The sequence below is a fragment of the Barbus barbus genome (assembly GCF_936440315.1).
Source record: "Barbus barbus genome assembly, chromosome: 7".
Lineage (NCBI taxonomy): Eukaryota > Metazoa > Chordata > Actinopteri > Cypriniformes > Cyprinidae > Barbus > Barbus barbus.
In genome coordinates, this window is record NC_136735.1 from 12,504,897 (window position 1) to 12,525,630 (window position 20,734).

A 20,734-nucleotide genomic window follows, 5' to 3' on the forward strand; every position below is an offset into this window, starting at 1 on the left:
AGCCCTGATTCTATAGATAAAGTTCATTAGTTCTATAGTAAAGTTTTGTGTATGTACGTGCTTCTGAAGTAGAGATTTCTGTATGAGTACATGAGAAATTTTTTTTTTTTTTGAGAAAATGGCCTCTAAATATATGCTGTAAATTAAATATAGAGATACAAATAGATAAGTTGTAATAAATTAAACACTTAAATATGTTTTTATTTCCACTAGTGTGAAAGAAAACAAGTTGTGGAAGTATAATTGCAAAAAATCCTAAAATTTACAAGTGCGTGAGAAAAAAACAACAACAAACAAACATTGGTTTCACCTATAGTGTTTTGCCCCTTATAGAATAACCTCAGGATGTAAATGGCAAACCTTGATGGAGGGATGATGGTGATGATGGAATTCCTGTGATTGCATCATAAAACTTACCTTGAATCTATTCAGTGAGCCTGGTTGTACAGCTTGACTATTTCCAGTAGGGTCTTGTCCAAAGTCCCACTCACTCGTTTGTGTCTGACAGATTATGCCGGCTGCTGCTCTTCCTCCATATTTGCTTCAGCAGCCACTTATGTCCGCAGCTCCCTATGGTCCCCCCCAACGGTCCTCAGTTGGCCGTCAGGCTCCTAAACTCTAACTCTGTGTCATAATATCACCATATCAATAAGTTATTCATAATTTTTCTCCATGTAAATATCATATATCAATAAGCTATTCATAATTTTTCTCTACCTCATATTGCTGCTATTCAAATACCCTGTACAACTTTTTGCACATAATTTTTTGCACATTCCTCTCATTACTATTTGTCAACAACATACTGACCTGCACATTTATATTTTTTTATCTTATCTTATTTTATCTTATCTTTTATTTTATGTTTGTACTTCTTAATATTTGTATTCTTTATAATTGCACTGTCCTTGGAGCGGACCTGACCTACATTTCACTGCTGGTTATACTCTGTATAATTGTGTATGTGACAAATAAATAAAACTCTTGAACTCTTGAACCCTTTTGCTCCCTCAAATGGGGTATTCAATTATTTTTATTCACAATGTTTGTGTGTAACAATATACATTGATTTCTATCTGAAAACATTTAAGACACACTGTAAAACATTTTATTCAAGTAAAACAATAAAAAAAAAGACAAATTATCACAAGCTTATGAGTAATAAAAAAACGTGCAATGTATCAAAGTGCAGCTAGAAAAAGTGCAGAGTAATGCTTACAGAAACAGCACAGTAACGCAGGTGGGTTTCCAGTCTGGGCACATCTGACATCATCAATACAGCAAGAATAATAGTTCAGCATCCCCACCATATCTGGCTCAACCCTAATGACTTAAGATCGCTGTCAGCAATGTAAACATGTCGGGAGAAAGGCCATTACATGGTTTGTCATTAAAATATTTTACATTCTGTATAGCTAACTGGAATTCACAATAAAAATAGTGTGCTTAGAGATCTTACAGGGATACTGAGTAAACTTCCCCATACAAAAAAAAAGAAAAAATTTTACACAAGGAAATTAACATTACTTCTGAAAAATCTGTTTAAAATATATACTACAATGAATCAGTCATATCATTAGCCTGAAATGAGACTGATGAACATGTTGTTCATTTGGCACAGTTATGCAGTCACTCAAAGAATTAATATGATGCCACCATTTTCCTAGCATATAATACAGCAGAAGGACGACATTTGAGCAGTTTTTCAGTTCCCTTAAATTACTCCTATATTGTTTGTCCAAATCCTATTTCAGTAACAATATACTCTTCAGTATTGTCTTGCTTCTCAGTGGTCTTCACAGGCACAGGCATGGTCTCCTCTACAGATGTGTGTGGACGAACGTCAGGCTCTGGGTTGGTTTCTTGTTGCGACAATCCAATGCATGCAGGCGCTATCAATGGTACTGGATTTATATCCACATTAGACGGTACTGCATTATAACTGCAGCGATACTGCTGTGATTCAGACTGTCTATGACACCGACAGCAAAGGAACAAGCAAATGAGAATGAAACCAATTGTTATGAACAGAACTATGTAGTGATGTCGCTGGGTCACACCTGTGGACGACAATGAGTAACTTAGTTCTGAATGTAAAGTAATGCCAATTGTTACACTGATTTGAAATTCGTTTAATTTAAAACGTACCCTCCACAGTGACAGTGTTGACACCAATGACTTCACCCATCTTGTCTCTCACAGTAAATGTGCCTGTATCAGAGGATGTTGCATCACGCACCACGAGGAAGCCCTTTATGATAGATACTCTGTGACTGTAGTCAGATGAACATGTAGTATTGTTTTCTGTCACACTGCAAACCAGGGTCTCTGCTGCATCATGACCAGTGAAAGTTACCTTCACACGATCACAGCCGAACAGGTCCAGGGTGAGATTTTCTCTGAACTTTTTTGCATAGGACTTTTGAACAGCTGAAGAAAGAATTTCACAATTAAAGTTAAGGATTTTTTTTCTTCTTTTATAGGAGAAAAAAAAAAGTGTAAAAAGATTAATATTTAACAACCTGTAACATTGAGAGTGACAGCACCAGGATAACCATGCTCCTCTGTAGTTCTGTGATAGCACCGATACAATCCCTTTTCTGATGTAGTGACCCCGAGTATGTTAAGAGAAAGATCTCCGGCCTTATAATGGTGTAGTGAAACTGATGCCCTGCCTGTAAAACCTGAACCATGCATTGTGATTCCTTTTTGAACTTGTAACACCGTTTGGTCATCTTTTTTCCATAGGACGTTGACAGCATCATCAGCAATCTGTTTCTCTGTGCGTGCGTAGCAGGGTAGTGTGACGTTGCTTCTGACTGAGGCGCTCACAGTAGTGGGTACTAAACAATGAAAGAACACAATACAAAGCATTAGATCACATCTAGCAGTGGTAAGCACCCTATGTAGGGTGATAAACATTACCATTAAACAATCGTATGTCATGTTTAACTAAAAAATATGAACTTACCAAGTACTTTTAAGTGGAATCTACAGAGAAGCACTGAATCACAGTTGACCATGTACCAGCCTTCGTCATTGTACAGAACAAGATACAGTGTCAGAGACAGGGTACCAGCCTTGAGGCTCACTCTGTTCTTAAAGTTGTCTCCTTCTGTGCAAGACTCTTGGACACATTTTAAAACGTCCAAATTTTCATTGTCTGTGTTGAATGTCCATAAGAGAGGTCCATTACATGTCTCATTACAAGTGAAAATCGCATTATCCCTAATGTTCACTTCAACAGGAATTGACATTCTACCTAGAAACAGTCCTAGCAGAAAAGAGAAAATAAAATAGAATTTTAGAAGAACATATTTGATTGTGAAACAAATTACCATAACATATTAATATGAATAAGAATTTAATGCTCTAGTTTAGATCCTTGTTTCCGACCAAGATAAATACTCTTCAGATTGGAAACCATTTATCTAATAGGATAGTGATGTATTAAAAGATACTGGCCCCTTAAATACCTTCAGTGTACTTGGTTTAGTTTAATTAACTTGTAGTGTTATATCTACCGTTTTGAAAGTGCTTTTTATTAAGAAATTTTAATATAATAATTATATAATAATACATAAATTTAAAAAAAAACGTACCAAAGGTTAGGCACAAATAAAGGAAGCTCTTCGATGGGTGAGGTAGCTTCATAGTTGTCCGATGGCCTCTGGGACTGGAGGATTTAAGAATAAGAGGATATGAAATGTAGACAAAAGAGTGTAATGTCTTGTAATATCAATATTTTGTCTCTTCCACATTTCCAATATTTTTCTGATGTTTTTGGGAGTACATTATTTTGGATAAAACAATGCAAATGCAAGGAATTAATTTACATTAATTTAATAATGATATGTATATTGTTATAAATAATAAATAATTAATATCCTTGCAAATGCATTTGCTGTAATTTTGCACCAGAGTATTACTATTAGCAGTAGTAGTAGTAGTAAGTGGTTGTAAAAAATGCAATAAAACAGTTTTTATTATATTTAAAACTAAAGCTGCACACAGTTTCTAGGACGGTTGTCTAGCCAGCGGAACTACAAAGGTAAACCGTGTTATCACTTTAAAGCTCAACATGCTCACGTTCATAGACAACAGGGCTGCTTTCAGCCCTGAAAAAAAAAAACGCTTATTAAACGGAAACGGTGATGCGTTGAACACCCTGTTCTGATGACGCAAGTGTTGCAACTATGGCAGCTGAGAAGATCCCTCTGTGTGGTTTTTTTGAAAGAATTTAAAAATTACCTAAATACCATTTCATTGTCAGAAAGTAAGAAAGCAAGAAGAACTACTTCATTCTGCAATGACTTTAATTTGTATACTGTAATTGATATTTAAATGTCTTACCCTCAACTTCTTATGGTTTTGTCTTTGTTCTTTTTTGTTGTCTTTTCCTCCTTTCCTACTTTTTCTCTTATAATCTGTAGTACTTGATTTCAGTTGACAATGTATATTCATGATACTTAGTATATTGTGTACAATCATTATTTGAATGTCAACTCTGTGTTTTTGTATTGCATTAATAAAAAATAAAAAAAGAAATAAAAAAATGATCCCTCTGTGTGTTCTTTTTGAAGAATTTTCAGAGCCTGATAAAATCGGTATAAATACATTTTTAATGCTGCAAAATACGCTCGATGTTACAGTCACTGCCCTTGCCGTCCAGAATAAAAGAGAACATCCCAATCGAGTGAAGGGATTTGTGGAAACTGTGGTTCCTGATTATTGTGATCCAACATTTGCCTCGCATTTCAGGATGAAAATACATTTCAGGTGAAGGATAATCCACTTCTTACCTCCGAGACTGTGTTATGATCTATATGACCTTATTATTTTTATTGTGAGTATTAGGCTTATCATTTTTGCTGATCACTGTTGTTGTGCTATCATATTGTAATATTTACCATTATATAATCAGAGGAGCATAGAAAAGTTTATGAAAGTGTCACTCCACAATACAATAGCAAAATATATAAATATGTATTTTTATGTTACATTAATCAGTGTCTAGCACACCTTCCTAAAGAAAGGATATGGACCAGAAGACATTGCAATTACTACATATGTAGACATACTTAAAGAAGTTCCAGATTTATACTTGTGCTCTTATTATTTCAGTTATTTTGCCTTTAATGCAAAATAAACATGTGCAAACAATATACTTGCTTTTGTTAATTTATTTAATGTTAATTACATTTACTTACAAATTCATCAACATCATCATGTTGATATGTTACTATAAAACGACAAACATGTCTTCTGATATCTTCAATTGTTGCATATACTGAGCTGCAGCGGACACATATTAAAGGACTTCACTTGGACACATTGTGCGATCTGTCTCTTTAATACAGCGTGGTGTATATATACATGTTGCTGCTGATTGAGCTGACATTTTTGACACACCCACCAAACAAGAGAAAACGTATCTCAAGCCCCTTTGCACACTGTTTCCAGGATACATGTCGTTCAACCCGGTGTTCTGAAATATTCGGTGTCTGAGATTTTCGGTGACGCTGGGCGGAGCAAACATGAATATTCATGAGTTTCCTGTTGCGCGTTAAAGCGCTACTGAAAATATCAGCGCACTCTAGAATCATCACAGCACAGAAAGTTTGACGTTATGTAAATATGTTTCAGTGTCAGTGGCGATCTACAGTGTTTTTTTTTTTTTTTTTTTAGCTTTTGAAGTTTTGTTCATATGAGCACTATATTGTATATTGTATATGTTATGTTTGATTTCATGATTACAGCAATTAATTTGCCTTCCTGTCATTAGGATATGCCATTAACATGTGTTATAAACCCTTTCCAGGGTCTTTTAAAGTTTTGTTTGATAACTTGATAACGAATATCTAAGGTGGCATAAAGATCTAATACAAAATTTAGTTTTGCTTGCTCAGCTGGTAAATAACAGCTTGTAGTACTTAGCGAAAATCATTTCACATGATTTAAGTAGCTAAAGTAACATACCACATATTAATTTGCACAGTTACTACTATAAAGAAATGAAGTTATAATGCTGAATACATTAAAGACATTAAATGATTTGGTGTTAAGTTTTATGTACAAATGTGTATGTGGACCAGACATAATGGGGGGGGGGGGCACCAAATTTGTAGAACAATTTTTCTATGCAGGCTGTTACCTCCTCTGCACTTTTGGTTTTCAGTGGGAAAGCCTCACACCACTTTGTGAAGTAATCTACCATCACACAGGTATACTGGTAGCCTTCTTTCGTTGGTGTGAGCTTTCCCACTAAATCCATCCCCACAATATCCCAATGCTGTGTCACCTAATAAACATTCATGTTTACTATATAAAATAGCTGTAACAAAAATATTCCTTGTGTTTTTCATAAAAACATGAATTATCACGATAGGGGTATATTCTGTTGGGTTCTTCAGAGAAGCACTTGTCTTTTTTGACAAGCAGCACAGTGTTTGACCTAAAATCAAATCAGTTTTGATGTTATAATAGATGTATGAAACTTACATTTCACTGCTGGTTATACTCTCTATAATTGTGTATGCGACGAATAAAAATCTTGAATCTTGAATCATGAATGAAAACATGACGAAGGATTCACATATTAAACTCACCCATTTTTTTTTATGTCCACAGACATACCAGGCCAATAAAAGCACTTGTTTATGGCATCCAGGGTTTTTTAATGCCACAGTGAGCACCTATTGGGCTGCTGTGGAGCTCTTCAAAAATTTCTTGGGCACTTTTTTTCGTGCTGACCACTTTTGCCAAAGTACCTTCTTTTTTTATATAATAAAAAATGGGGTGGTGATGGCGCAGTGGATAAGACACATGCCTTTGGTGTGAGAGACCCGGGTTCGAATCCACTGTGAGACACCAATGTGTCCCTGAGCAAGACACTTAACCCCTAGTTGCTCCAGAGGCGTGCGACCTCTGACATATATAGCAATTGTAAGTCGCTTTGGATAAAAGCGTCAGCTAAATGAATAAATGTAAATGTAATACAAAGCTTCATGTGTTTGTGTGTGTGTTCACTGCTGTGTGTGTGCACGTTAGATGGGTTATGTAGCACGAATTCCGAGTATGTGTCACCATACTTGGCTGAATGTCACTTCACTCACTTAAATTTGTCTTGTCTGGAACGACCCTGAGGTATCTTTCCAAATCTTTTAAAGTCTGTCAGTGCTTTGAATTTAGCCTCATCCATCTTCAACGCAGCAGTGCAAAATCTAATAAATGAGTCTTATATATAATTGATCATTACATGTAATTGTGCATCACTGGTCTCTGTCATCTAGCCATTCAGTCAATAGAATAGAATAGAATAGAAATGGGGGGGGGGGGGGGGGGGGGGGGTAGAAAAGGCTTAGGTTATATCGTCTTCTCTATACACACATTTGCGATTAAAACTAGCACCAAAATAACCTGCTGTCTTTATTGTATTCATAAATGCTAAATAGCCACATAAAGAGTTTATCTTTTATCATCACACCATGTCTCTAACCAATGTGTTAAGAATGAAACACTGTGTTAAGAATGTTTATATTATAATTTAAATATATTACAAAAACATGAATTTATTACTAAAGCTGTGTTGATGTTATATAAGCTACCAACTGAGCAAACAAAAATAATCACCCCAGAATGATCACAACTGAAACTGTCAACACAGCAAAGATACATTTATATCAGTTATTAACAGTTTTAAAGATTGTTAAAATAAATTAGGTACATAAACAAAAATGTATGTTGGCTCTGTAAGTTGGAGTGTATCCTCAGGCACATCAACAAATTAATAGCTGTAATAATTAAACATACGACACAATCTACAAACTATTGTGCCAACATTAACAGTAGCCTAAATACCTGCTGAACTTCACACTTCGAAGCATGTCTTATTCTGAAAACAGTCAATATTTTCAGTAGCGCTTTAACGCGCAACAGGAAACTCATGAATATTCGTGTTTGCTCCGCCCAGCGTCACCGAAAATCTCAGACACCGAATATTTCAGAACACCGGAAACCCTAGCAAAACGTTAGGCACCAGTGTGAAGCTGAACGTGCCCCTGATGTGAGAAGACATATTGACCTTCAATGCACGATGAAGGTCACAATAACTCAGTTACAACTTAAGCTTTGTGCAGCGTATACTCGGCTGACAAAAAGGCCTACTAAATTTCACATAACTCAATCCCTGGCTAGAAATATAACTTTTATTTTTTTAAAATGCCTTTGCTCACCTGTCCCGTTACAAGCCTCTTTCTCCGTCGAGCTTTAAGAATCTTCCAATTCTAAATCCCTCTATCGACACAGCATTTGAACACACGTAAGACGTGTTAAAAATGTTTGCGAAACGATTTAAGACATCCGAACAATTCACTGCATGTCATAAGAAGTCGTCGATAAAATAAATCTTGAAGAAATGGAAGTTGACGAACTGTCTGAACACTATCTTTACAAAAATACAAAATCCTGTCACGAGTAACCTGTAACTTACTAAAGTCTAAGGTAAGATTTTGTTTGTGTCGAGACGACAAAAAAAAAAAAAGTCAGCTAACGTTCGCATCAAACACTACTCCACTCAAGCAGCTAGCAGTTGTTGTTTTTTACACGCATGCGCTGTAGGGGTGGGCGTATAGATCCTAATATCGATAGTATCCATTCCAACGTTGGTATTGGTATCGGATCGATACTCTGGGTTTTTTTTTTCTCCTATACACTTAATACGTTGCTTAATACATTCAACAAAGTGTTGGCATGTCTGTAGGTGTATATTCCGCTCTTTTCACATCTCATTGCTGCTCCTCCCCTGCTACTACGCTGTGTTTGGTTGTCAGGCCATCACGTGACTCAGCAGCTCCAAGGAGATGAGGAGGTCGGAGCCAGCTGCAAATGAGTGGGACTTAAACTGCAAGTGCGATCGACTTTCAGTGGGGGCATGGTAGATGTAGATGAGTGGAAGAGGTAAGCGTGATGTACAATTTTTGTTTGTTTTGTTTTGTAAAAAGTATTACAAGCTGTGAAAAGTGCATTTTCTTGGAGGCTTTTGTACAACGTTTTCTTAGTACCACACACAGTTTACAATCTGTAATGTGCCTGACAATATCTTTTTTTTCTACAAACAACTAATTTGCTCTTCAGGTTACGGACACCGAAGACCATAAGCAGGTAATGTAGTTGCATGGCATTGTAATTTTGGTAACACTTTCTATGAAGCCCATATTTATAATACATTTTTACAATACATAATCCACTTAAATTACAATGGATTATATTCCTTATAATGTATTATAAATCTCATATCTTGCCACCTTTACATTTATTCATTTAGCTGACGCTTTTATCCAAAGCGACTTACAATTGCTGTACAGGTCCTTCTCAAAAAATGAGCATATTGTGATAAAGTTCATTATTTTCTGTAATGTACTGATAAACATTAGACTTTCATATATTTTAGATTCATTACAACACAACTGAAGTAGTTCAAGCCTTTTATTGTTTTAATATTGATGATTTTGGCATACAGCTCATGAAAACCCAAAATTCCTATCTCAAAAAATTAGCATATTTCATCCGACCAATAAAAGAAAAGTGTTTTTAATACAAAAAAAGTCAACCTTCAAATAATTATGTTCAGTTATGCACTCAATACTTGGTCGGGAATCCTTTTGCAGAAATGACTGCTTCAATGCGGCGTGGCATGGAGGCAATCAGCCTGTGGCACTGCTGAGGTGTTATGGAGGCCCAGGATGCTTCGATAGCGGCCTTAAGCTCATCCAGAGTGTTGGGTCTTGCGTCTCTCAACTTTCTCTTCACAATATCCCACAGATTCTCTATGGGGTTCAGGTCAGGAGAGTTGGCAGGCCAATTGAGCACAGTAATACCATGGTCAGTAAAGCATTTACCAGTGGTTTTGGCACTGTGAGCAGGTGCCAGGTCGTGCTGAAAAATGAAATCATCTCCATAAAGCTTTTCAGCAGATGGAAGCATGAAGTGCTCCAAAATCTCCTGATAGCTAGCTGCATTGACCCTGCCCTTGATAAAACACAGTGGACCAACACCAGCATCACTGACTGTGGGTACTTGACACTGGACTTCAGGCATTTTGGCATTTCCCTCTCCCCAGTCTTCCTCCAGACTCTGGCACCTTGATTTCCGAATGACATGCAAAATTTGCTTTCATCCGAAAAAAGTACTTTGGACCACTGAGCAACAGTCCAGTGCTGCTTCTCTGTAGCCCAGGTCAGGCGCTTCTGCCGCTGTTTCTGGTTCAAAAGTGGCTTGACCTGGGGAATGTGGCACCTGTAGCCCATTTCCTGCACACGCCTGTACACGGTGGCTCTGGATGTTTCTACTCCAGACTCAGTCCACTGCTTCCGCAGGTCCCCCAAGGTCTGGAATCGGTCCTTCTCCACAATCTTCCTCAGGGTCCGGTCACCTCTTCTCGTTGTGCTGCGTTTTCTGCCACACTTTTTCCTTCCCACAGACTTCCCACTGAGGTGCCTTGATACAGCACTCTGGGAACAGCCTATTCGTTCAGAAATTTCTTTCTGTGTCTTACCCTCTTGCTTGAGGGTGTCAATGATGGCCTTCTGGACAGCAGTCAGGTCGGCAGTCTTACCCATGATTGCGGTTTTGAGTAATGAACCAGGCTGGGATTTTTTAAAAGCCTCAGGAATCTTTTGCAGGTGTTTAGAGTTAATTAGTTGATTCAAATGATTAGGTTAATAGCTCGTTTAGAGAACCTTTTCATGATATGCTAATTTTTTGAGATAGGAATTTTGGGTTTTCATGAGCTGTATGCCAAAATCATCAATATTAAAACAATAAAAGGCTTGAACTACTTCAGTTGTGTTGTAATGAATCTAAAATATATGAAAGTCTAATGTTTATCAGTACATTACAGAAAATAATGAACTTTATCACAATATACTAATTTTTTGAGAAGGACCTGTATATGTCAGAGGTCGCACGCCTCTGGAGCAACTAGGGGTTAAGTGTCTTGCTCAGGGACACATTGGTGTCTCACAGTGGATTCGAACCTGGGTCTCTCACACCAAAGGCATGTGTCTTATCCACTGCACCATCACCACCCTTTCTTATGCTACTTTACTAAAAGCCATCAATGACCACTTATAGGTATACTAATAATAATAGTAATATTTTTTTTCTCTCAAACAACCATAAGATCAGATATCAGATCAGATTGCTTTGAACTATTTTTGTTTTAGTATCAGTTTGATTATTTTGATGGTACCCTTTAGACAGCTGTTGTTAAGTAACTCTGCAACTGCATGTCAACTAGCAGTCATTGCAGTATTAGTAGTATGATCTGCTAAATATATGCTAACACTATATTTTCATGGTTCCCCAACAGACAAACTGACTATAAGCAACTTTGCAAGTATGTCAACATTCTACCTACACTAACCTTAACCTAAGCCTACTAATACTCTAATGAGAGTTAGTTGACACGTAGTTGTTATAGTCAATAGACTGAGACATCAAAATAAAATGTAACCTAACATAAACATTGCATTTTTTTTTTCAGTTGAAATTATTAACTAGCTCACATCAAAATTAATATTAGCCTCACAGGGAACACTCAAATAACACTCCACACCTAAGCACTTACAAGATATACTATGCAGATTAGTGTTGTCACGATACTGGAATTTCTAACTTCGACACGATACCTTGAAAAATATCGATATTCGATACCATTTTCGATACCACGGTGAAAAAAACTGCCACAATATTAAGGGGGTAATTTTTTTAATTTAAAGATAAATGTAACAAGTCGAGAACATGCGGTATATTTTACATGAACAAAAAAATGTCTTGAGGTACTGCATTTGTTGATTTATTTATTAATCTTTTATTAATCTTAGTTAAATGTTAATTGAAACTAACCTTTACTAATACATGTACTAATTAAAATCCAAAGTTCTATTTGTTGATATTCTCATTTGCTTCATAACCAAAATATTTCCAGATATAGGGCCCTATGAAATCTATTTTATTTTTCCCCAAATTCTGTTTTATTTTTTTCTACATTCAATTTTTTATTTTTCTGGATTCCGTTTTTTTCCGTTTGAATTTTTCTGGACTCTTTTTTTTTTTTTTTAATGGTCAAATTAAATGCTATTAATCTAAAAGCATGTCTAATTCATTAAAATCATGAAAATTATACAATTTAACATTTAATTTATTAAAAGTGTAACAAAAAGGACACGTTTAGGGCCGTATGAAATGTTTTATTTTTTTCTCACCTGTTTTATTGTTACCAAATTCTGTGTTTTAGCATGTCTATTATTTGAATGCATACAAACAATTTTTATTTATTCTTACAGTAGCCTTATGAAATGTCTTTTCACCCTCAGAAATTCTGTGTTGTGTATTTAAATTTTACTGGATATCAGATGAAGGCATAAAACTATTTGAATTAATTTATATTTGAATTAATGAAAATTAAACATTTACATTTTTGGCAAATGAAGGGGATTTACTATTAAAATTAAAATATGTTGTGATTATTTCTTTTAAAAAAATTAACAGTAGTAGTATTATGTACATTGTACTAAATAATAGTAATATAGCCTATTTCTGGCACACGGTCAGTTAAACCGAACTTTTATTTTGACGGGTTGCCGTGAATACTTCTAAAGTTCTGTGTGTGTATGATATGACGCTAGTTTTACTCAAATTAAATGGTAAAATGCTCGTAAAGTGCCTTTCAGGTCAGTTCTGGAGATATTGTTGATGTATTTATGTCCTCATTGAGACGGCAGACGCTGAAATCACCGCGAGCGCCACATTAGTAAACACAACCGCACGTGCAGCACATTCACACAGAGACGCCCAGAACATGCAGGATTCATATTTAAATCCACTTTTGCAGCTTAATATTTACAGATACTAGTCCATATTGCGATTTGATTTAAGTGTAATGACCTACTTTCGATTAAGTCATCCAAACTTTGACAAATTCCGTGACATTCCGCGTTAAACTGTAAATTTTGTTTTTATAACTGGATTCCGTGCTCGTTCTCTGCATCGCGGAGATCATAGATCCCTACAGATAGCGCTCCTGCTGTGTTCTTTAACAACCAGAGCAGTCATCTTTCTATTCACTTCACTTTTGCTATTTAACCAGAGCGAAGGAGACGAGTGCGGTCACGTGTGGTGCTTGTCCACGCGCCTTTGGAGAGAAGTGAAAGTGACAGCTCGGCTAGTATCGGTGTATCGATACTTCGGGAAATTAATATTGGTACCGTTCAGATATTTCAGTATCGATATTTATCGAAATATCGATATTTTTGACAACACTAATGCAGATATTAAATAATGTCAAGATATATAGTCCATTATCAATCTAAAAGAAGATTTAATATGGTGTTCATTGTGTTATAAATAATCATAATCTTAAAAGTTATAAGCACAAATGCGTAAGCATTATAATGTATTATAATTGTTGTTATGATTATTTATAAGACAATATAATATATTATAAGTTTTTTTATAATGCATTATGCATTCATTATAATGCCTTAAGAATACCCTTATAATGTATTATAAATATGGGCTTCATAGAAAGACTGCACTGATAGCAATGTCTCGTTCCCTCATCTCAGGGAACCAAGGTTACGTAAGTAACCGAGAGTGTTCCCTTTCGAATCCGTCAAGTAGGACACATTTCTGGAACTTATTTGAACATTTAGGGAGGACATTTTAAAATTTCTCTTTAAAATTTGTTGAGTATTTTTGATGCATAACTCACTTAACCTCTTAAGACCCTGCGACCTCATACGAGGACATTATATTTTAGTGAATTTCTCTGAAACTATATATGTCACAGTGTTAAGTCTGGGTGTCCTGTACAGAACACCTTCAGGGCTTTTCAAGGATACTAAATGATTGGCTGTTACACCATGACCACTCCCTCTCCTTGGTCTTCAAAAATGTCTAATATTAATTTAGTGACACTCTTATGGAAATCTGAAAATATTTTGCAATTATAATTTAAATCTAATTTTTAAACTGCGTGTCATAAATCAACATCTATACCAGCAGCCATATCACCCTGAAGCCCAAGACCGGTTGCCCACTGAAGCTAAGCAGGGTTGAGCATGGTCAGTACCTGGATGGGAGACCTCCTGAGAAAACTAGGTTGCTGCTGGAAGAGGTGTTAGTGAGAGTGAGGTGCTCACCCTGCAGTCTGTGTGGGTCCTAACACCCCAGTATAGGAACGGGGACACTATACTATCAACAAGCACCATCCTTCGGATGAGACGGTAAACCGAGGTCCTGACTCTCTGTGGTCATTAAAAATGGTCCTTCGAAAGGATGTCCTTCGAAAAAGAGTAGGGGTGTTACCCTGGCATCCTGGCCAAATTTGGCCTCTGACCATCATCCCCATATACTGATTGGCTTCATCACTCTGTCTCCTCTCCACTAGTTAGCTGGTGTGTGGTGGGCATTCTGGCGCACTATGGCTGCCGTTGCATCATCCAGGTGGATGCTGCACACTAGTGGTGGACGAGGAGATACCCCCTGACAACGAAGAGCACTTTGAGTGCTTGGAAAAAAGCAGAAAAGCGCTATATAAATGTAATGAATTATTATTATTATTATCTCAGGAAAATGTTATGGGGTTTCAAATCAAAATATGACTTTCTGTTACGAAACAGGACATTGATTTCAGACATGTGCTCAATTGAGGACACCGGGACTAAAAGCATGTTTATTACACATTTTGGGAGACATAAATGAATAGGGAAATAAATTATATTTTAATATTCTATTAAATATTATATATTATTATGAAAATTGTGTCAATTATTAATCCTATTCATTACACGTTGCCCCAAAAATACATTAATAGGCAAATTAGATTTAGTTTATAGATGCAATGTATATAATGAGAAAACCCGTTTATGGACATTTTACACACGCAGAAAGAAGAATGGTATATCAAATCATTCTGTTATAACATAGTTGAGAATCATCTTTAAACAAAATTGAAAAAAAAAAGATCCTGAAAACTAAAAATGTACTGATGATTTAAAAAATCAATTGTTTTTGCCTATGCATGTTCATTCATGTCTTTTTTTCTTTTTTTTTAAGAAATTGCGTCCCCATGTCCTCTACCGAGGACATAGCATAACATATGAATGAAATATCATTTATTATTATTATTATTATTTTTTTAATTATTATAATTTTTTTATTTTTAATGCTCTAAACAATGTAAAGACATGAAAAAAACAAATTTTTTACTAAAACGTTTTTCTCGGGTCTCAGGAGGTTCAGGCTTAGTGTGGCCAAAATAATGTATATTTATGGTTTATTTGGTTCATTATTAGCTCAAATGTGGCTGTGCAGTGGCCTGCTTTTGGACCAATACCAAAATACCACCATTACATGCAGCATGTGGGCCACATGAGGAATGTGGGGAAGACCAGGGTTCGAAAAAAAAAATAAACTGTGGCCCACATTACGGCCAGTTTTGCTTTATTTGGTTGGCTTACATGCGGCAATGCTAAGGTTTACTTGAGCCCCAAATCTGGCAAACAAGAGCGGGCCGCCCAAATGCCATTATTCCACATGGTATGTGGGCCAGAGCAAGGTGTTGGATCTGGGCCATAATTCAAATAAATGTGGCCCAAATTTGGGTTAGGTTAGTTTAGGGTTAGGGTAGTTTTGCTTTATTTGATTTATTCATGACTGACATTGGGCCTTCCTTTGGCTTACTTGTGGCCCAAATCTGGCAAACAGGAGCGGACTGCCCAAGTGCCATCATTCTTCATGGTATGTGGGCCGGAGCAAGTTGTTGAATCTGGGCCAGAATTAAAATCAATGTGGCCCAAATTTGGGCCAGTTCTGCTTTATGTGGTTTATTCATGGCCGACATTGGGCCTTCCTTTGGCTTACTTGTGGCCCAAATCTGGCAAACAGGAGCAGACCGCCCAAGTGTTATCATTCCACATGTATGTGGACCAGATGAAAGTGTCAGGCCTGGGCCTGATCTGGGCCTCAGGAATTTTGCTATCTGGGTCTTGGTTTCTTCCAGAGTCAGCAAAGAGATGATCCTCGTCGCTGAAGGAGAATGATCTGATGAAATGGCTGCGAGCTGACTTACAGGTACATCTCAAAAAATTTGAATATCATGAAAAAGCTCAATATTTTTTGTCACTCATTTCAGAGAGTGAAACCCATATATTATATAGATTCATTCATTACACATGGAGTGAAATATTTCAAGCCTGTATTTCTTGAAATTTTGATGATTATGGCTTACAGAAAATGAAAACCCAAAATTCAGTGTCTCAGAAAATTAGAATATTACATAAGATCAATAAAAAAGGATATTTTAAACAGAAATGTCAGGCTTCTGAAAAGTATGTTCATTTCTATGCAATCAGCCTGTGGCACTGCTCAGGTGTAATGGAAGCCCAGGTTGCTTTGATAGCGGCCTTCAGGTCATCTGCATTGTTGGGTCTGGTGTCTCTCATCTTCCTCTTGACAATACCCCATAGATTCTCTATGGGGTTCAGGTCAGGCGAGTTTGCTGGCCAATCAAGCACAGTAACACCATGGTCACTGAACCAGCTTTTGGTACCTTTGGCAGTGTGTGCAGGTGCCAAGTCCTGCTGGAAAATGAAATAAGCATCTCCATAAAGCTTGTCAGCAGAAGGAAGCATGAAGTGCTCTAAAATTTCCTGGTAGATGGCTGCGTTGACTGTGGACTTCAGAAAACACAGTGGACCAACACCAGCAGATGACATGGCAGCCCAAATCATCACTGACTGTGGAAACTTCACACTGGACTTCAAGCAACATGGATTCTGTGCCTCTCCTCTCTTCCTCCAGACTCTGGGACCTTGATTTCTAAATGAAATGCAACATTTACTTTCATCTGAAAACAGGACTTTGGACCACTGAGCAACAGTCCAGTTCTTTTTCTCCACAGCCCAGGTAAGACGCTTCTGACGTTGTCTCTGGTTCAGAAGTGGCTTGGTAGCCCTTTTCGAGAAGACGTCTGAGAGTGGTGACTCTTGATGCACCGACTCCAGCTTCAGTCCACTGAAGCTCTCCCAAGTGTTTGAATCAGCTTTGCTTGACAGTATTCTCAAGCTTGTGGTCATCCCTGTTGCTTTTGCACCTTTTCCTACCCAAATTCTTCCTTCCAGTCAACTTTGCATTTAATATGCTTTGATAGAGCACTCTGTAAACAGCCACACCTTTCAGTAATGACCCTCTGTGACTTACCCTCTTTGTGGAGGGCTTCAATGTTTGTCTTCTGGACCATTGCCAAGTCAGCAGTCTTCCCCATTATTGTGGTATCAAAGAACAAGAGATACCCGGAATTTATACTGTAGGGATGGTCATTTATTGAAACAAATGTAAATATTCTAATATTTTGAGATACTGATTTTTGACTTTCATGAGCTGTAAGCTCTAATCATCAAAATGACATGTACTTTACTTTACATGTAATGAATCTAAAATATATGAAAGTTTCATTTATCATATATTTTCAAAAAATGAACTTTTTCATATTCTAATTTTTTGAGATGTACCTGTATACACATCGGCTCCACCCTTTCTGGCAGACTAAAGCGCCATTGGTTTATGCAACTACACAAACGTGAACAAATCAGGCTTCGGTACAGAGTAAAACAGTAACAAATCAGGCTTCGGTACAGAGTAGAACAGTAACAAATCAGGCTTCAGTACAGAGTTTTCTCCATACACACAACGCGAAGTGAACGTTCAAAATGGAACTAAGCTATACAAGAGTAACAGTGGGAAAAATTATAATGAAACAATATAGTTGTAGTTCCTAGACCACATTTTTTCATGAAGGACAAACTAAATTGTAAGCCCAGTAGATTTTTATTTCCAAAACGAATAAAAAATAAACATACATAAACATTTAATCATTTAACAATTAAAATGCTAAACTTGTATATATTTGTATAGATTTATACATATCCTATATTTCTTAAAAAGTATTAAATAAGCTATACCCATTCTCATTCTCTTTTCTCCTATACAAAGAAAAGCCAAAAAAAGCCTTTTATCAAATTTTTAGTTTCAAGGGTTTTTATTTATTTGAACAATAACAACAAAAAGAATGGTTTTTAAATATTTGTATGCTGAATTCCTGATCCTCTCTTATTCTTCACTGCTGGAGGTGGTGTGTTTTTCCTGGTCTTCATATGCACCACTAAAACAGATACTAACATTCCCAGCAGGCCAAAACACAGCACTGCTACGAATACTTGGTAATGAAGAGAAAGACCAGTGGGACCTGTTTTTAAGGAAAGTTCAGTCAGTTTGTATTTTTATTTACACCATACAAAAAAAAACAGATAGTTTTAAAATATTGTTTATAGTGTCAGCATTTTTCACTTTTACCTTGTACTTCATAAAAGGGCTTGTTTTTACTTTGCAGGTTTGCTGAAAGGAATACAAAAAAGATGAGCAGAACAATCACACTAATAATTACTCCCATATAAACTCAGCAGGAAAAAATATCCCTTTTTCAAGATACTGTATTTTAAAGATAATATTGTAATCCAAATATAATTTGAATTTAAAGATAATTTTGTAATCCTATCCATATAAGCTTTACCGATCTATATTGGAAAGACTTTAAACAATATTACATTTTAATGAATCAATTTTATTGCACTTGAACCTGTGGAATAGTTCTTAAGACTTAGGTTTACAGGCGGCAGGAAATTAAGGTCACAGTTAGGCTTTAACTAGATTTTTAAAAAATAAAAATAAAAACTTTGACGTTGGCTTGAAACCAACAAGATTGTTATTCTGCGTGGTTGCTAGGAGGTTGCTATCCAGTTGCTAGATTAATCTGGGTGGTTGCTAGGGTGTTGCTGTTCACTGATACTTTTCAAACTGACCTTCAGAAATTCATTATCGAGAAATGAAATGTTCACACTTACTGTATAGTTGCACTCCTTTGTCAAAATTCAAGCGTTTTTGATATAACGATGCACAATAAAATGTGGCAAGATCGCTGACGGAGACATTGAGAATTCTCAGTCCAGTCATCTGCTTCTCCATAAAACCCTCAAAATGAGTTTCATTATAATTCCAGACAACAGACAGTTCTCCAGTGTGTTTCAGACTTGTGACCATCAGAGCCATCGGCCGCCCCTCACTCATCCTCAGCCAGTGGATGTCAGAGTAGAAAGACAGGTTGCACATCAGTGCCACTGTCTCTCCAAGTTTAACTTCTTTCAGCTCCTCTGCTTCTAAATGCTTCAGGGGCGAAACGAGGAGAGCTGACAGAAAGCAAACAAAGGGATTTTATCCTGTTTGTTGTTTAGAATTGCACAAAATATATTTTTTGTAACAGATATATTGAAGTAATTATAAGCTTTTAAAATTGTTTTAAAATTACCTTACCTGTTAGAGCGATTAAACATAACGCCATTGTGGATGTGGTGGATGTGTAGTAATAATTCAGTGTTTACTTGATTTCTAAAGAACTGCAAGATTTCCAGTCAAAGGAAGTAAAACCACGCTTACTGCTCACTCCTAGTTTGCGTGGGTTTTTAAAGTTTCCATCTGTGCTTGTTATTGTCTGTAGAATACAGTTAAAGTAATTCCCCACTAAAATATGCTTAGCCAATAAAGGCCATTTAGGAATTTAAAAAATGAAGAAATGAGATGCAGAAATGAGAAATGAAGATTTTTGTAAAGCAGAAAGTAGTCATATCTCTTTCGTCAATGTTAGGTACTCACTTGCGATTCAGGTGAAATGAGACTGTTCTTTGTTTTCCTTCTCTATATCAAAAGGTTCATTGCTGGCTGCTGTACTGGGATCAGATTTTCTTGTCACTGAAGATGACAATTCAGATACCAAAGTCTGTTCTGAGATCAGAGTCATGACAATGCCCTCTTTTGCAGCAGGAAGTTGTTTGGCCAAAGGAAGTAGGTTTGCTCATATACACATATAAGAGCTTTAGGTGTGAAGGCCACAAACTACATGCAACTTTGCTTTGAAAATTGGTACAGTGTCTTGATAAAGACTTTGGACAACATTGGATAGCATTTCCCCTTCATTTTGGTCAGAGAAAGATTTAAGTTCAAGATTGTCTTTTGACATTTCAGCATTTTTGTTTTTGTGGAGACTCAGAGATAGCATGTCAAAACCACATCGGGGGAAAAAGTGCCATAAAACTTGTGATTAGCAGGGCACTTTGTCAATTTTCCATGCATTGCTGATGATTCTTATGGGTTTTTAACTATAAATGTCTTTTGTGGCCATGTCACAGGCCACATAGAAAGTGGCATGTCATTCTGTCTGTAAAGTGTGGTTATGGTTGTCATGGATGGAGTTGAAGTTTCAGCAGCTTTGAAAAAGTTTGGTTTCAATACATTTTAATAGTTAATACAAATGTAATCATAATGTAATCTGATTCACTTGAAGACAGGGAGCTCACTGTCTTTTACTTCCACAGAACAGAATAGTTGTTATTTGGATTCAGTTAGCCTACTGCAAACATTGCAGTATTATATGTATTCCACAAATAAGTACAGAAAATATGGCTCATTAGTCTCACTGAAAATGCACATTTATAGTAAAGCACTGATTTTGAGTTGGAAAGCAGATATAATTGTTACCAACTATACATTTATAGAAGTCAAAATCTAATTGTTACAAGTCCAAATTAAAACAAGATTTCATTCATCATTCTACTAACTG

The 20,734-nt window shown here is 36.4% G+C and overlaps 2 protein-coding genes and 1 long non-coding RNA gene across 5 annotated transcripts; 1 reads left to right on the forward strand and 2 right to left on the reverse strand.

Annotated features, from left to right (window-relative positions):
- Positions 1-1,001: 1,001 nt before the first annotated feature.
- LOC306872042 (uncharacterized protein) lies at positions 1,002-8,805 on the reverse strand. 3 transcript variants are annotated; one of them, XM_079420379.1, is made up of 6 exons: positions 8,235-8,783; positions 3,603-3,676; positions 2,972-3,274; positions 2,523-2,843; positions 2,149-2,430; positions 1,002-2,060 (listed from the first exon to the last, which is right to left on the reverse strand). In XM_079420379.1, exons 2-6 carry the CDS (start codon positions 3,652-3,654, stop codon positions 1,726-1,728), a joined length of 1,293 nt encoding a protein of 430 aa, XP_079276505.1. In that variant the 5' UTR covers positions 3,655-3,676; positions 8,235-8,783; the 3' UTR covers positions 1,002-1,725. The 3 variants fall into 3 exon arrangements, with proteins under 3 accessions (XP_079276505.1, XP_079276506.1, XP_079276507.1); XM_079420380.1 differs by lacking the exon at positions 8,235-8,783 and adding an exon at positions 4,354-4,522; XM_079420381.1 differs by lacking the exon at positions 3,603-3,676 and having other exon boundaries at positions 8,235-8,805.
- On the forward strand, positions 8,628-19,095 carry LOC306872056. The gene is made up of 4 exons (XR_013784392.1): positions 8,628-8,958; positions 9,136-9,162; positions 18,255-18,325; positions 18,455-19,095. It is a non-coding gene; the product is annotated as an uncharacterized lncRNA (long non-coding RNA).
- Positions 17,876-19,901, reverse strand: LOC306872050 (uncharacterized protein). The gene is made up of 5 exons (XM_079420392.1): positions 19,771-19,901; positions 19,432-19,609; positions 18,966-19,307; positions 18,418-18,459; positions 17,876-18,310 (listed from the first exon to the last, which is right to left on the reverse strand). Exons 2-5 carry the CDS (start codon positions 19,457-19,459, stop codon positions 18,141-18,143), a joined length of 582 nt encoding a protein of 193 aa, XP_079276518.1. The 5' UTR covers positions 19,460-19,609; positions 19,771-19,901; the 3' UTR covers positions 17,876-18,140.
- Positions 19,902-20,734: the final 833 nt, after the last annotated feature.

Excerpts from the sequence above, each read along its gene's own strand:
- LOC306872050 (XM_079420392.1), bottom strand. The coding sequence starts at position 19,459 with ATGGCGTTATGTTTAATCGCTCTAACAG. Across the intron at positions 18,460-18,965 it reads CAAAGGAGTGCAACTATACA|CAAACCTGCAAAGTAAAAAC; the intron begins GTAAGTGTGAAC and ends TATTCCTTTCAG. Across the intron at positions 18,311-18,417 it reads GCCCTTTTATGAAGTACAAG|GTCCCACTGGTCTTTCTCTT; the intron begins GTAAAAGTGAAA and ends CCTTAAAAACAG.
- LOC306872042 (XM_079420379.1), bottom strand. The coding sequence starts at position 3,654 with ATGAAGCTACCTCACCCATCGAAGAGCTTCCTTTATTTGTGCCTAACC. Across the intron at positions 2,844-2,971 it reads ATTCCACTTAAAAGTACTTG|TACCCACTACTGTGAGCGCC; the intron begins GTAAGTTCATAT and ends TTCATTGTTTAG. Across the intron at positions 2,431-2,522 it reads TGTCACTCTCAATGTTACAG|CTGTTCAAAAGTCCTATGCA; the intron begins GTTGTTAAATAT and ends TTCTTTCTTCAG.